Raw genomic sequence first — 15,509 nt, forward strand, 5'->3', positions numbered from 1 at the left:
GTAAAATTTTTACTCTTCTGTAGTAAATGCCTGGGGAAAGCCTGAATGTCTACAACTACTGTATGCTTACCAGCTCCTACAGGTAATCACTAGCTCAAAACATTCTGGTAGGACATGTGCTCCACTCAAGATGGCAAAGCACTGAAGGGTATGGTGAAGCAAGCTCAAATGTTACTGGCACAGAGCTGCCTTCTGTTCAGGTCAAACAGCATAACAATTGCTTTAAAAATGTAAACAGTAGTATTAAAGACCTCAGCCTTCCCACAAAAGTCACTCATACCTTCTGAAAAAAAGGTAGAGGATTGTTGGCACACTTCTAGACTTACGAACAATTTTATTAAAAGATCATAAAACTATTCAAGAGTCTCTCATACTGTCAACTACATGAATATTTTTTTGTTTCTCTGATGTTTGATGGTGCATTTTTGTATTATGTTTCATTTATGGTCTGTGTTGTATTCAAAGTCTGTTCTTGGTATTGTACTAGTATGATTAGTCTGTGGGAAACATGCTACTAAAAATTATGTTGTTCTATGGACACACTTAAGTTATAAGCAACATACTTTTGTTTGCTAAATTATTTATAGACACTTTTTACATCATGTAGATAGCATTTATGGATCCATACTACATATTGTGTCACTTTACTTCATAAAACGAGGTGACATCAGCTTGAGTAGTCATTCTAACACTTGTCCTTTTACAGATGTAGTTGAACAGATCTGCAAGGGAGGTTCACAATGGTCAGCATTGTAAGGGCTTGGTTATCAAGAGAGGACAGAGACGACTATACTTCCTTAGAAGACTGGCATCCTTCAACATCTGCAGTAAGATGCTGCAGATGTTCTATTAAACGGTTGTGGCGAGTGCCCTCTTCTACACAGTGGTGTGCTGGGGAGGCACCATAAAGAAGAAGGACGCCTCATGCCTGGACAAACTGGTGAGGAAGGCAGGCTCTGTTGTAGGCATGGAGCTGGACAGTTTAACATCCGTGGCAGAGTGACGGGCGCTGAGCAGGCTCCTGTCAATCATGGAGAATCCAGGGCATCCACTGAACAGTGTCATCTCCAGGCAGAGGAGTAGCTTCAGTGACAGACTGCTGTCACCGTCCTGCTCCACTGACAGACTGAGGAGATCGTTCCTCCTCTACACTATGCGACTCTTCAATTCCACCCGGGGGTGAGGGTGGGGGGTAAACATTAATATTATACAAAATTATTGTCTGTTTTTACCTGAATTTTCATCACTCTTTAATTTAATATTGTTTTTTATCACTATGCTGCTGCTGGAGTTTGTGAATTTCCCCTTGGGATTAATAAAGTATCTATCAACTGTATCTATCTACTGTATCTATCTATCTATCTATCAAAAATGCTTGAAGCTGCTGTTCTGTACTACATCCTTTTGACTTTCACCCTACATTACAATACCAGAAACGAAATACAATAAATGGAATAAAACTAGCAATAAGTAAAACAAAATACAGCATATCATTGTGCTTGCAGAGTTCCAATCTTCAGGGTAGACATTGGCTGTACTACAAAGTGGTGGTGTGGTACTGTCTTATTCCATTGTTTGAAGTCATGGGTCTACGCAGTTGGCACATTTTTTTTGTTTCCAATGTATATGTGTAGATGCTTTGTACTTTGTACTCATTCACTCATGGGGCACAACTTTGCTCTTTGCCTTATAAGAGCCTGTAATGAGGATTGTTCCCTTTGCATGGCTGGTTTCTTTTAGACAACTTCTTAGACAGTTTGAAAGGAGATTGTCTTTGTTTTTACTGTTTCTGAAAGGACACTTTGTAATTCAGTTTGACTTTCAAGAACAACCTTAGTGTTTGTTTTTAAGGCAACATGCATGTATAGACAGCCTCAAGTAAAGAAAGCTCCATTTTCTGAAATGTTTGAAGGAAATGATAGAAAAGTTCTGCGGTGGGCTGGCGCCCTGCCCGGGGTTTGTTTCCTGTGTTGCGCCCTGTGTTGGCTGGGATTGGCTCCAGCAGACCCCCGTGACCCTGTTGTTTGAATATAGCGGGTTGGATAATGGATAGATGGATGGATAGATAGAAAAGTTTAAAAACAGATCATAAGCCTCAACAGTTTCAGTAAAGATACATAACTGATGATCTGTTCTGCTTTGCAACTAGAGTGCTAGATCCATAAAATTCATATCAAATGAATGTATTTAAAACATTTGTCATCATACACCTCATCATCCAGAAGATAATGTTTTTGTAACTTTTGTGTTAATAACTAATAACCAATAAGAAATCATATTAGATACTTGCTAAACTGACATCTAAAATATAACTTTTTCATGAATTAAATATGTGACTGTTTTGCAGAATCATCACCCTAGAAAATCATATGCCGTGTATTGGTTGAGAGTTTCCTGATTTAACTGAATTAAATCTTTTTAGTTTGCATGTACCCAAGTAATGAAAAAATTTCAATATAACCAATGTGTGTTCAATCTTGTACATGTAGATTCTAGGTGTCATGCAATTTACACCAGTATCCTGAACGTTACATTGCATACTATATCTCATCTGTTCTTAAGAAAGTTTTGGAAGCATCTTTGTATTTTATCTTACTCTTCTTTTTCCATTACAGCTCAGTAGTTTACAATGCTTCAATTAGCTCTAGTTCAGAAAACTGCACCATAGAACAAAAAAGCCCTGTATAGAAGCAGATTTAAAAAAAAATAAAAGATTTGTAGAAAATTAAACCTTTTATTGGCTAACTAAAAAGATTACAATATGCAAGCTTTCGAGGCAACTCAGGCCCGTTTTTCAGGCAAGATGGATTACATTCATTTTGCTTGACCTTTCTCTACATTCATAATGGCTAACACGGTACAACACCCTAGTACTACTAGAAAATTAAAGTAATCCTTACTAGATGAACAGAAGTAAAATAAGTGTGGTCAATGAAGGCACAGCAAGGTCCACAGATAAATGTTGTGTCGCCAACCCTGTCATCCCTGTTTAATTCTGACCACAAAATAACGAAAAAGAGTCATTATGAGCACAAATATAAGGTTAAAAAATGAAACAAAAAAGCTGTCAGACTAAGCAAATGTCGGGTTCTGGTCAGGACGGAAGGAACTCTATCTTGTAGTGCTGGTTGTTCCACACTGAATGCCTCTTTCTGGGAGCTGCAGACTTTAAAGGTGGGGAACTGGAAGGGGCAGAGTCAGTTACTCTCACTGGGCATTTTCTCTGTACTGCAGAGGGAATAAAAGAGAAGGTTATCGTAAGTGCCCCCTGTCGACCCTGCGTTAGTAATACCTACCTCAGATGAGCCCAGAGGGTGATCCACCAGCATGCATGTGTGACACAAGCCATTTGTACTAAGTAATATAACATTGCAGTTGAATTTTATTTTGAATATTGAGATCAAAAGAAAGTGGCATTCGGAAGAAAAAAAAATTACTGAATTTGTTTTATACTGTAAGTATTCAACAGACATCACTTTATTTGCATGTACATTTTGGTAGTTTTTTCTGCCTTGTATTTTTACTTTGAGTCTCCTCTGGTAAAGCTATCTGTTTAAAGTCAACATGTGGCAGGCTGAACTCCTGTTGCACAGTAAACCATATGGTTTCCTCTTTTGACTGTACACACATGGGTTTATTTTCTTATGCTTGAATACCTGTAGTGCTGTTTGGATCTGCCTACTAAATTTTACTTCTAAGATAATGTGATTGATTGCATAGCTGGAATGTTTTTGACAGTATGTTGACATGTGGCAAGAGGACCTGATACTGTATGAGTGCTAAGTGAAAGGAAAATCTGCAATGGTGACTTGAATGCCCATCTGAGTGGCAGTTTAGGTACTAGGGGTCCTTCAGAGGGTGGTATACCTGCATATGAAGTTAAAGGAGGATCTGTCCAGCTATACATTCAACATGTTTAATCCAACCTTTCCATCGAAAGGAGCTAGATCTTATCCCGGGTGCTGATGCAGCACTGAATGGGATGCAGGTCGAATGCAAGGCACAGTCATTCACAATGGAGCGTTTCAGAGTTGTGAGTGAGCCTCACACAAACATTTTTGGCATTTAAAGCGATTGTTATCCCTAACATTTGCAATTGGTTTCCTGTTTTGAAAATGTGTATGGGTAAGAAGAATCTCCAAGTACTACACTTAAAAACAACATTTTCTCAGCTTTTCTAAAGATTTTTTGATGTTAATGATGATTAGTAAAGTCACACTGTAAATAGAATATCAACATTTCCACAGTACACTGGCTCAATTCATTCAACTGTTGTGAAGATAAAATTTGTTGTGAATGGAGATTACAAACAAGAATTTCACACATTCTTAAGAATGTAAACAGTTTCACAAATGAGGGGAGACCCTTCAGTCCCATGAGCTCTTTTGCTTAGCTAATAGCTAAGTTGTCCCAACATCTTATTCAGGTGCTCTTTAAAAGTTGATTACTTAACTCAAAAATGTTTTACAAATTTCTATGACATTTGTGTGAAGAAAAGCTTCTTGGCTTTGTAATTGGTGAAGGTTGATTTCAATGGGTAATTGGGAGTCTGGGAAAGTTCTGGGTGCAGGTGCACATATAAGTGTGGACAATGAACTCTGAGGTTGATTTGTGTGGTTAGCTAATCGTACATTCATGTCCAAATACGAGAAGGTCAGTCAAGTGCTTCATTCACACCTTGGAGCAGGTGGAGGACAACACATGCATCCAATTGGGCCTATAAAGGGAGTCTGCATGGCAAACGAAAGAAAATGGAAAAAAGAAGGAATGGAGGTTAAGGGAAAAAGAGGCAGGATCAAGAGAGCCCCTGCTAGGAAGAAAGGAGGCAGTGGGTCAGAAGTATGCCCTTGGAAAGCTGAAGAGTAGGAATGGCCCTGCAGTGCAGCATCTTCCAGGTATGTGCTGATGGACTGACTGATGGAGATGTGAGTGGGGTTCAGAGTGGCATCCTACAGATGCCAAATGACTGGTGGTGAAAACTGGAACCTGGGATTAATGGATGATTGCACCTCCTCTTGCTCCAAGATCTTGATGGGATACGCTGAGGACAAGTCAGATTTTAGAAAGTGCATTGGAGCTGTTGACTGTTTTAAAAGAAGATTCTTCCCGTATTTTAACCTAATTTTTATTGGATTATTTATTGCATAACTTAACCTGCAAATTGCACAGCATTTTATGGATTATTTATTTGAAGATATCTGTAATGCACTTTGGACACTTTTGTTTGTTTTTAAAGAAAAGCACTAGACACTTGCAACAGCCCCTTGTTGACTGTGTGTTCACTTGTTGCAGCTCATCCTGTGGTATGTTATTGGCAGTTCTGGGTTCAAGAGGCTCCTGCATGCAATCAGGGAGTGTGGAGCTTGCCCGAACCATCACAGGCTTTTATCTTAAAAAAAGTCTTTATTTTCACTAGTGTCCTTGAATATGTTATTCACTATTTAAGGAGGAATTCTGATGTGTCAGTTTTATCAATGACTTTATGAATTTCAAAGATTTAGATTAGGTCTCCACAAAGTCTTCTCTTTAAATTTGGTATTTTTTAAGTTGATGTTATTTGCTCACAATCATGGTATATATTAATTTGCCATGTTAGGTTGAGTTCTAAAGTAAAACATTTTTTTATAAATTTCAAAAAATATAATGCATATTCTTTTGTTTAAAATGTTTTTCAAGGGGCACAAATCCAATTAAGAAAACAAAAACATACTGAATATGTATTTTTAAGCCAGGAGTGTTACCAGGTATTGAGCTGTATTTTGAGTTTGAACACATAGTGTAAAACAGCATATTTCTATTGTTTTAGATAGGAAAATAGCAAAAACTTTTTTGTGAGATTCAGCCATTTGCAAATGAGACTGGCTGTGTGCTTCAGCCCTCAACTCGTCTCCCTTCGCAGCACATTTTCATTGGCATGGTTTCCTCCTGGGATATACTTTTCACCTCGAAAAATCATATCCAACCACTGTTATTGTCATTATTCAGTGCTGATGCCCAGATGTGAGGATGTGAATTGCTGTCTCTGTTCTGCAAACAACTAGACAATATTCACTGAAAAAATGCTATACATAAGATTTACTCACAGTTTTCAACTATGTGTGATAAAAAATATTTCAAAATTGAAGTTAAAAATCAGTTATCATACTATGAACGTGAGTAAATGCCTATTGAGAAGAAACAGTGAAATGTGCTAATTGCTTTTACTCACTCAGAAATGTTGTTTTCAGGTGTCTTTTTATCATCATATGCTCAGCAACAGCAACTCAGCCTGCACTATAAAAGTCAAGAATTGGTTTTGTGGTACTTCGGTCTGTTTCATCATGGTTTAGCTGTAGCACATAATCTGTCTTTTTCATTTTATCAGTTTTTTACTCTACTCACACACACACATACACATAAAGTGTTTAATGCTTAGTGTTTATTGGCACTGTGAAGTTAGTACCAACATATAGCCACCTTTGGTAGATTTCTAAATCTTTGATTAAAAATGCAGTTTGTTATGTGTCCAAAGTACAATGGAATTCTTATTTGCACACTTCATCAATATTCTGCATGATTCTCGCTCTATAGGTTATGCAAATGTAGCAACACAGAATGTAACAGAGGGGGCTGATTTTCCTGTTGCAATCATTCCACCCTGCAGGATCCGCTGTTCACTATTTCATGATTTCAAAAATGGGCTCTTTTACCTTTAATATTATTTAGATAGTTTTCACTTTAATTCTCTCCCTCTCACGCTCTTTCTCTTTTATATTCTTAGAAGAAGCCTCACTATGTTGATATACTTTTCCATTTGACAGTATTGTTCATCTAGTTTCAATGGCAAACAAATGTGATATTTCAAGAATTCAAAGCATTTTGAGATGGTGCTCAGCATGATCAACCCACCCAGCAATTACTGAACCAACCCATTCCGCTGTAGGGTTGCAGGGCCAGAGGTCTATATCAAATGCATCAAACCTAGAACCAACCATAATATTACCTTTCAAAGATAAAGAATAACAGAGACAGCATTTAGCCACTTTGTGGCAAAAGCTACTATCAATTGTTAGTACAGAATTTAACTGATTGTTGGCAAACCTATGAGGAATGATTTTAAGAATAGCATCAGTTTAGTTTTATTCTTAATTTTGTCTTTTTGCCACACATCAAGCCTGTTAAGGCAGCAGATTTAACAGACACCCAGCTTCACATTCCTCCAGCTTGCATTCCAAAGTAAGGGACTGAACTCTTCATACAAGGACTTTATTTGATAACAAAGATGTAAATTTGAGTTGCACTGACATCTTTGCATGAAGACACAAAATGGACTCAAGCAAGAACAAAGACCTGTAATTTAAGGAAAGAGAGCTATGAGATAGACAAAATAATGCACCAATGGGAAAGCAGAGATTTTGTAACAGGAAGTGAGTTTAAACCAATCATGAGAAGTTCCACCTTTCTTCATACACTAGTTACACTCATCCCATTTAAAGATATTCTTTGAACGCTCTCACTGAACTCCCTAGAGGCACTGCTTCTCAGGGGAAAATTGTGTTGTTAAACTGCAAAGTGACCTTCTTAACACTGTATATAATCAGAAAACATGGATGCTTTTATGATTTCAAAAATCTTAAAAATGGAAACCTATGAGGATTTGTTGCAGTTGTCACTGCTCCATTTAAGTTATATGGTTATGTAAATAAAATAGCTAAAAAAATTAGGTGATGCTAAATTAAGGATGTTACACATACCTATCTGATAGCTGAATCCTGACAGATGTATAGAGACAAAATAGTGTTCTGTCAGTTTATGATGTAAATTAGGCTAAAATTTGAAGTTTTACTTGTAGAAATGAGAAATTTAGGTACTTTTAAAGACACATGAAACTTCAAAGTACACCATATGAAGAAGATAAGGAAGTACTTGGTTTTTTCTATTCATAAAGATGAAGTGTTCAGGAAAAAAAGTCTGTTTGGTTATATAGCTGTTAGTTTGTGGTGTACAAGTACTGTTTTACTTAAACTGCATGACGCACATGTGAAACCAAATTTGTAGCTTTGTTTTTCATATCAAAAAGATGAACTAGCAACATATTCAAGTTTTGTTGGCTGTTAAAGAATTGTCAGGGGTACAGTGTGTTCCTTGATGTGTACAACATAAAGTAAGGGTCAGACATGGGATATATTTAATCAGATCCTCATTAAATATAGGAATATACATTCCAAAGCCAATAAAGTTAACCAGGGACTTCTAAGAACCTGCTGCATTTGTTGTGAATCAGATTTATTAGGTGCCTGACACGACCCAGCCCTAATTACTCTTGCTTCTTGGTGCTACAAGATTATCTGATTTGTTTTAATTTGGATTATGTTGTTAGTTTTTGAGTCAACAGCACTCATGGAAATCTGTTTCTTTAACACAAAAATAGGGACCAGGGCTGCCAGAAGACATTCAGATGGTAGGGTAGCCTGGTTGTCTCAAGATACTTCTGAACTATGGATATTCCAAAGTTTATGCTGGTCATCAGGTTGAGTTTTACTTAAAGAAAGAAAAAGAAAGAAAGAAAGAAAGAAAGAAAGATAGATAGATAGATAGATAGATAGATAGATAGATAGATAGATAGATAGATAGATAGATAGTAATTTTATGTGTTCCAAGGATAATTATTTCTTGTTTTTTCTGTTTTTTGTGTTCTTTGCTTTTTTTCGTGTGACAGCTGAACGCGTTTTACCCAACTGGCTTGAAGTGCGGTACTTTGAACGACTCTCAGAACAAGGAAAGAGCCAAACAAGAGAACTACTTTGGCAATGGGCTCAGAGAAACAAGACGGTGGGAGATCTGCTTCTTGTCCTAAAAGACATGGGCCATCAGAGAGCAATCAGTCTCTTTATGCAGGGAGGTAAAACAAGTGATTTTTATACTTATATCTTGTGTATAGTTGGTTTATACCTTAAATCTATTGCTGCAAACACAGATTATTGATCTCCTGGCACTATTCAAACTTGTCCAGATAACTTCAATTTATTTATACATACATTAGTAGAAAAGTAGCTCTGTATAAAGCAATTCATTTACAGGTATGTCATATACAGTAATTGTTCCCACACAGGAAAAAGCTAAATATTACAGTCCAAGCAGCATAACAAATTTCTTCCATGATGCAAACTTGGCCATCCTATTAGCCTATTTAGAAACTTGCATATTGATCAATAATACTGCTGAAGTATTGACTCATGTCAGCCTGATAGATATGCAGTTAGCAAGATATTGATAAAAAAATATTTTTGACTTTGACCTGCAAAAGTGAGTCACTGTTTGAGCAGCCTTAGAAACCACCATTGACTCACAGAATGTTAGTTGTTTTCTTCTCTTTGAAAAGACTTTAGTAAATGATTGCCAATTGCTCTTGAAACTATACATTTTGTGGGATCTTAAGGTTCAAAATAAGAGGCTTGGGATCAAACTTAAAGATGTAGTGTATATATGGGTGAGGGGTGTTATGATTAATCCATATAATGTACTTGTGAGGCCTCGTCTTTGGTACTGTGTTCAGTTTTGGTCTCTGTAATTCAAAAATCATATCAGTGCTAGAAAAAGTACAGAGGACTGCAACTAAACAAATTCTAGGGATGCAAGGTAGAAAGACTGAAGCAGCCGAACCTTTTTAGTATTACTAAATGTGATTAAGATGTGACATGATTGAAGTGTTTAAAATTATGATTAGAAACAGTACAGTGGATCCTTGCTCTTACTTAAAATAAAATAAATTGTTCATCAAAAAACATGGGGACAAAGATGGAAAGTTGTTTCGGATGGGTTTGATGAAACCTTTAGGAAGCACTTCCTATACACAGTGAAGCATAAACAAATGGAACATGCTACCAAGCAGTATGGTAGAGAGTAGTACTTTGGGAACATTCAGAGCTCAACATTCAGAACTCCGCTTTGGGGTATTTTGTTGAATACAAATGATGAGCTTGTTGAGCTAAATGATCTGTTCTCATTTAATTATTGTGTACTACTATCAAGTCACAGTAATTGTTATTTAAAGTTTAGTGTTTAAGTGCTGAATATATTGTAGTACATATACTAAATTCTTGTTGAGATATTTATAAGAACAAATATGAGTGAGAAGGAAAAGTAAAGAAGCTTTAAGGTCTCCCTAACCACACACATATTCTGATCCATACTAATTACAGGATATGTGTTGTAAACACAATGTATATGATAAATATCAATGAGATCTCAAAGAAACTTGAAACAGTACATTGACTGTAACACTGGAGATAGCTATGGAATGAAGTGTGAGGAGAAAAAGGCAATGAACAAGCTTTATGATGCATAATGAATATTGGCAATATGTTGTAAATGTGTTAGCAAAAAAAGCACACATACTGTACTTGTAATATTTCTCTATTCCCGATTTTCTGTTTATCTATCTATCATGTATTTATTTATTTTGAAACAAACGAGAAAACTTGATAACAACTGTCCAGATAGAATCAAGCATTTTTCAAAATGTTGAATTTGTACAAATGTATTCAGAAAGACCAGGCTATGCCCTGCAGATATTTTTTTCACTTTCTTTACATTATTCTAGGAGTACACCCTGTATAGTGTGAGTAAGAAAAAGCCTTAATATAACATCTGGATCATTGTAACATCTAGAATTCTTTTGCCTTTTGATGGTTATCTGAGTAGTTTTTATTTTCCATATATTTTAGACAGTGTGTCATTTTCAGTTCCTAAGGTATGTGACTTGGTGAAGCCTGAAACAAACCCTGCACAAACAAGATGCTCCAAGGTAAACTTTAAATATCTGCTGCAATGTATGTCATATTTCTAAAGATTGCATTTCAGAGTAGTGTACATGTTTCAGGAAATTGTTTGGGTAAGAGCACAATAAAAATTATTTTTACTATTATTCCACAAATTAAATTGCCAGTTAGAATGCAATCTGATATCTTTATTTTAGCATTTAACTGCATTTGGGGCTGCTTAATGGTTCAGAGGTTCACAGTGCTGTCTCACACCTCCAGGTTCTGGTAATCAGCTATGTGAAGTTTGAACTTTTCTCCTGTCTGCTAAGTAAGTTTTCTTTGGATACATCAGTTTCCGCCACATTTTCAAGATAAACATGGTAACTGGTGTTAGCTTAATTGGCCTGATGTAAGAGCGTGTGCACTATGATAAACTGGCATTCTGTTCAGTGCTTTTTCTCTGGTTCCTCTTAGCCCAGGTACATCAGGTTCACAAAATGGATGGATCAGTGGAGAGATTTTCCATAAAGGAGCTTGAAATATGCTGTTTTTCAAAACCCCTGATAGTCACTAACCCCTTACATTAAAAAAGTAATACTAAGTAAATGACTGCCTTTCTTAACTTACATGACAGAATTACAGATAATTACGAGCTTTAATTCATTAATTGATAAGTTCATCCTTATCTCAGGAAAGTATCAAATAAGCAAAACTTGGAAGATCATTTCAAAATGAGGGCAAAGTGTAACTAATGCACAATAAACTTTTTTTGAATGCATTTTATATGAAAATTAATATACTGATATGACACCTTAATGCATAATAAATACTATATATTGATAAAATGCAGTGCATACAGTGCCCTCCATAATGGTTGGGGCAAAGACACATTTTTCTTTGATTTAAAGTTTAAAATTACAAATTGAACAATTCGGACTTAATTAAAGTGCACATTGCAGACTTTCATTTAAGAGTTTTTGCATATGTTTCGGTCATACCATGTAGTAATTACAATACCTTTTATAGATGGATCTCCTCATTTCAGAGCACCGTAATGTTTAGGACAATTGGTGTCACAGATGTTTGTGATTACTCAGGTGTTTGATTGTTTAAATCAAGGAAAATGTGTCTATGGCCCAAACATTATAGAGGGCACTTTTTATGCAGATATACAATATAATATGCCCTACAGTTTTCAGTACTGTTTTGAAAGCCAATATATGCTTATATGTCAAGTGTTAGTAAGTGGTCGAACAATTTTGAATCCTATATACTTTAGGTGGGTAGATGTACAGTCTTGGCCAAAAGTTTTGAGAATGACACAAGTATTGGTTTTCACAAAGTTTGCTGCTTCAGTGTTTTTAGATCTTTTTCTCTGATGCTTTTGTGGTATACTTAAATACAGTATAATTACAAGCATTTCATAAGTTTCAAAGGCTTTTATTGAAAATGACATTAAGTTTATGCAAAGAGTCAACATTTGCAGTGTTGGCCCTTCTTTTTCAAGACCTCTGCAATTTGCCCTGGCATGCTGTCAACCAACTTCTAGGCCAAATCGTGACTGATGGCAACCCATTCTTGCATAATCAATGCTTGGAGTTTGTCAGAATTTATGGGTTTTTGTTAGTCTACCCGCCTCCTGAGGACTGACCACAGTTTCTCAATGGGATTAAAGTCTGGAGAGTTTCCTGGCCATTGTCCCAAAATTTCAATGTTTTGTTCCCCAAGCCACTTAGTTATCACTTTTGCCTTATGGCACAGTGCTCCATCATCGCCAAACTGTTCTTGGATGGTTGGGAGAAGTTGCTTTTGGAGGATGTTTTGGTATCATTCCTAATTTATGGCTGTGTTCTTAGGCGACATTGTGCATGAGTCCACTCCCTTGGCAGAGAAGCAACCCCAAACATGAGTGGTCTCAGGATGCTTTACTGTTGACATGACACAGGACTGATGGTAGCAGTATCTTTTCTTCTCTGGACAATCTTTTTTCCGGATGCCCCAAACAATCGGAAAGGGTATTCATCAGGGAAAATTATTTTACCCCAGCAGTCCTCAGCAGTCCCTGTACCTTTTGTAGAATATCAGTCTCTCCGTGATGTTTTTCTTGGAAAGAAGTTGCAACTTTGCTGCCCTTCTTGACACCAGGCCATCCTCCAAAAGTCTTTGCCTCACTGTGCATGCAGATGCACTGACAAACCTGCCTGCTGCCATTCCTGAGTAAGCTGTGCACTGGTGGTACCTCGATCCCGAGCCATGAATAAAAAACGGTAGCAAAACATCCTCCGAGAACAATTTTTCCCAACCATTTAAAAACAGTTTGGTGACGAACAATGCCTTTTCCAGCATGACGGAGCACCGTACCATAAGGCAAAAATGATAACTAAGTGGCTCGGGGAACAAAACATTGAAGTTTTGGGTCCATGACCAAGAAACTTCCCAGACCTTAATCCCATTGAGATGTGTGGTCAATCCTCAAGGGGTGAATGGACAAACAAAAACCCCAAAATTCTGACAAACTCTTGATTATGCAAGAATGGGCTGCCATCAGTCACAATTTGGCCCAGAAGTTGATTGACAGCATGCCAGGTTGAATTGCAGAGGTCTTGAAAAAGAAAGGCCAACACTGCAAATATTGACTCTTTGAATAAACTTAACATAATTGTCAATAAAAGCTTTTAAAACTTATGAAATACTTGTAATTATACTTCATTATACCATAGAAATATCTGACAAAAAGATCTAAAAACACTGAAGCAGCATACTTGTGTCATTCTCAAAACTTTTGGCCATCACTGTACATTAAATACGTTAATAAAGTTTGCAATGTTCATATTTCTGTTAGTTTAAAAAATACTTGTTGAATTCTAGTAATGGAGAGCAATGTTTGCTCTTCTCTTTGCCACCATATTTCCCATATTGCTTATTATCATTTTAACTTTTAATAATACTTTTTTTTTCATCATACTAGATACACCTTTGTTCTTTTCTTTCCCAGGGTGACAATAATGTTTTTTCTCCAGTTGATTATAAGCCACCGTGCACAGGTAAGAACATGTTTTTGCAATAGCATTTACATATACAGTACATTGAATTTGATTTGGTAAAGCTCAGCTACATGGAACTCAATACAAATATACAGTGCAAGGATAACTGGAATCTCCTTTCAAACAACCAACCTAATAAAGACACCTAGGCATACTCATTTATAGATGTAATTCTAAGTTATGCAAAAACAAAAAAGAAAAAGTGCAGTGTGAAGCTGAAGAGGATTAAAAACTAAGGTGCTACAGTAAGTTAATACATGCATCCCAAGGATCATGGATATATTCTATAGTTATTCATTATGGTAATTCTATTCTTCTGAGATGTTTTTCAGCTGGTAGGTGGAACAGATCAGATAAGGTCTTTAACACATTAAACTTCAGTCTCTGTTTGTAGAAGAAACTCATGGGAAATAAATGTTTCCTTTTATTTAAGAAGCAGTGTACTCCACTTTGTCAACCCGCTTTTTGTCAGGGATATTGCCATGTCAAACAGCATAGAACAATGTTGTTGATTTCTGGGATGTCTAAAATTATATAAGGAAAATTCATTGCATTTTCAAGTAATTCTAACCTTTTATTTGTATCTTGATAATTTTAACCCATAACTACTCAGTACTTTGTAGTTTAGTTTTTGTGATTCCCTGGTCCCACAGATACTTTTCCTTGATAACCCAACTTTATCACATCTTAAATTCCCCCTGGCAGTGTAATGTTTCAATGTACCAATGAACGTATTTAATCTTAGGAACTGCATTACAACCATAGCAATATCAGATGTTGGGTTAAATAAGCTGTTCTTCTTTATTACACTCTGCTTAAGTTCCTGTTGTATTAAGGATTTAATAATGTAAGGATAATGGTTTCATCTGGGTTATGGATCCAGCTGTAATGGGTGCAAAGGGTTCAGCTGTAACATCAGGGTTAGGGTTATGATTCAAGGTTATTTTCTGACTTCAGGGTGGGCTTTATAAGAGGAAATCCTTGAACCCTCTTGTCTTTCCATATACCGTACATGGTCAGTAAATGATCTTCTCAAGTGATTTCCTTGGGCTTCAGGTTATCAGTCATTCCAACCTGCTTCTAGTTGTAATTGGACTCATACCTTAATTAATCAAGCTGATATTTGCTACTTTCTATACTTTGTTAATCCTGAAATTAAAAACTTTTACTACATTTTTATTGGAAATTAACATTTATTTAGACTATGCAGTGTTTTATCTTGGTTTTAAATTTTTCATTGTCATCATGACTTTTATTGTGTTTTTCCAGGTGTTCTGGTTATTTAGGCCTTTATTATTAACAAAAATGTTGATGTCAATAGTTCTCTGATTTTTTTACATTTTTTTTTAATGGTTGATTTTTTGGAAAATAGCACCTACTGTCAACCTACATCAAGATGACTCGGCCATACAACTCACTGACCCTAAAGTCATTGCTGAGGCAACACAAAACTTTCACTCAGATCAAAAGATTGGAGAAGGAATGTTTTCAGAGATATATAAAGGTGTGATTCAGAATAAGTTATTTGCAATAAAGGTGCTGAAACAGGTATGACCTTAATATATCTTTAGTGAATTTCCATGACATTTATTAATAAATAATACTTATTTCTCTTTCACTTTTTTTCTATATTTTGCAATAAATAGACTAAATCACCTTTGTATTAGAACTTAAATTAAACAATGAATTGTGATTTCATTATTCTTTTTGTCTGTTAGTTTTA

The 15,509-nt window shown here is 36.1% G+C and overlaps 1 protein-coding gene across 3 annotated transcripts in view; it reads left to right on the forward strand.

Annotated features, from left to right (window-relative positions):
* The window catches only part of irak3 (interleukin-1 receptor-associated kinase 3), a 59,254-nt gene that overhangs the window by 11,948 nt on the left and 31,797 nt on the right, over positions 1–15,509 (forward strand). For 2 of the 3 annotated variants that reach the window (XM_039769719.1, XM_039769717.1), the window contains exons 2-5: positions 8,699–8,881; positions 10,707–10,786; positions 13,738–13,786; positions 15,159–15,334. In XM_039769719.1, coding sequence (XP_039625653.1) covers positions 8,699–8,881; positions 10,707–10,786; positions 13,738–13,786; positions 15,159–15,334 — 488 coding nt within the window. The remainder of the gene's footprint in view (positions 1–8,698; positions 8,882–10,706; positions 10,787–13,737; positions 13,787–15,158; positions 15,335–15,509) is intronic. The other variant, XM_039769718.1, reaches the window with a different exon arrangement.

This window comes from Polypterus senegalus, chromosome 11, assembly GCF_016835505.1.
Source record: "Polypterus senegalus isolate Bchr_013 chromosome 11, ASM1683550v1, whole genome shotgun sequence".
In the NCBI taxonomy this organism is placed as follows: Eukaryota; Metazoa; Chordata; class Cladistia; order Polypteriformes; family Polypteridae; genus Polypterus; species Polypterus senegalus.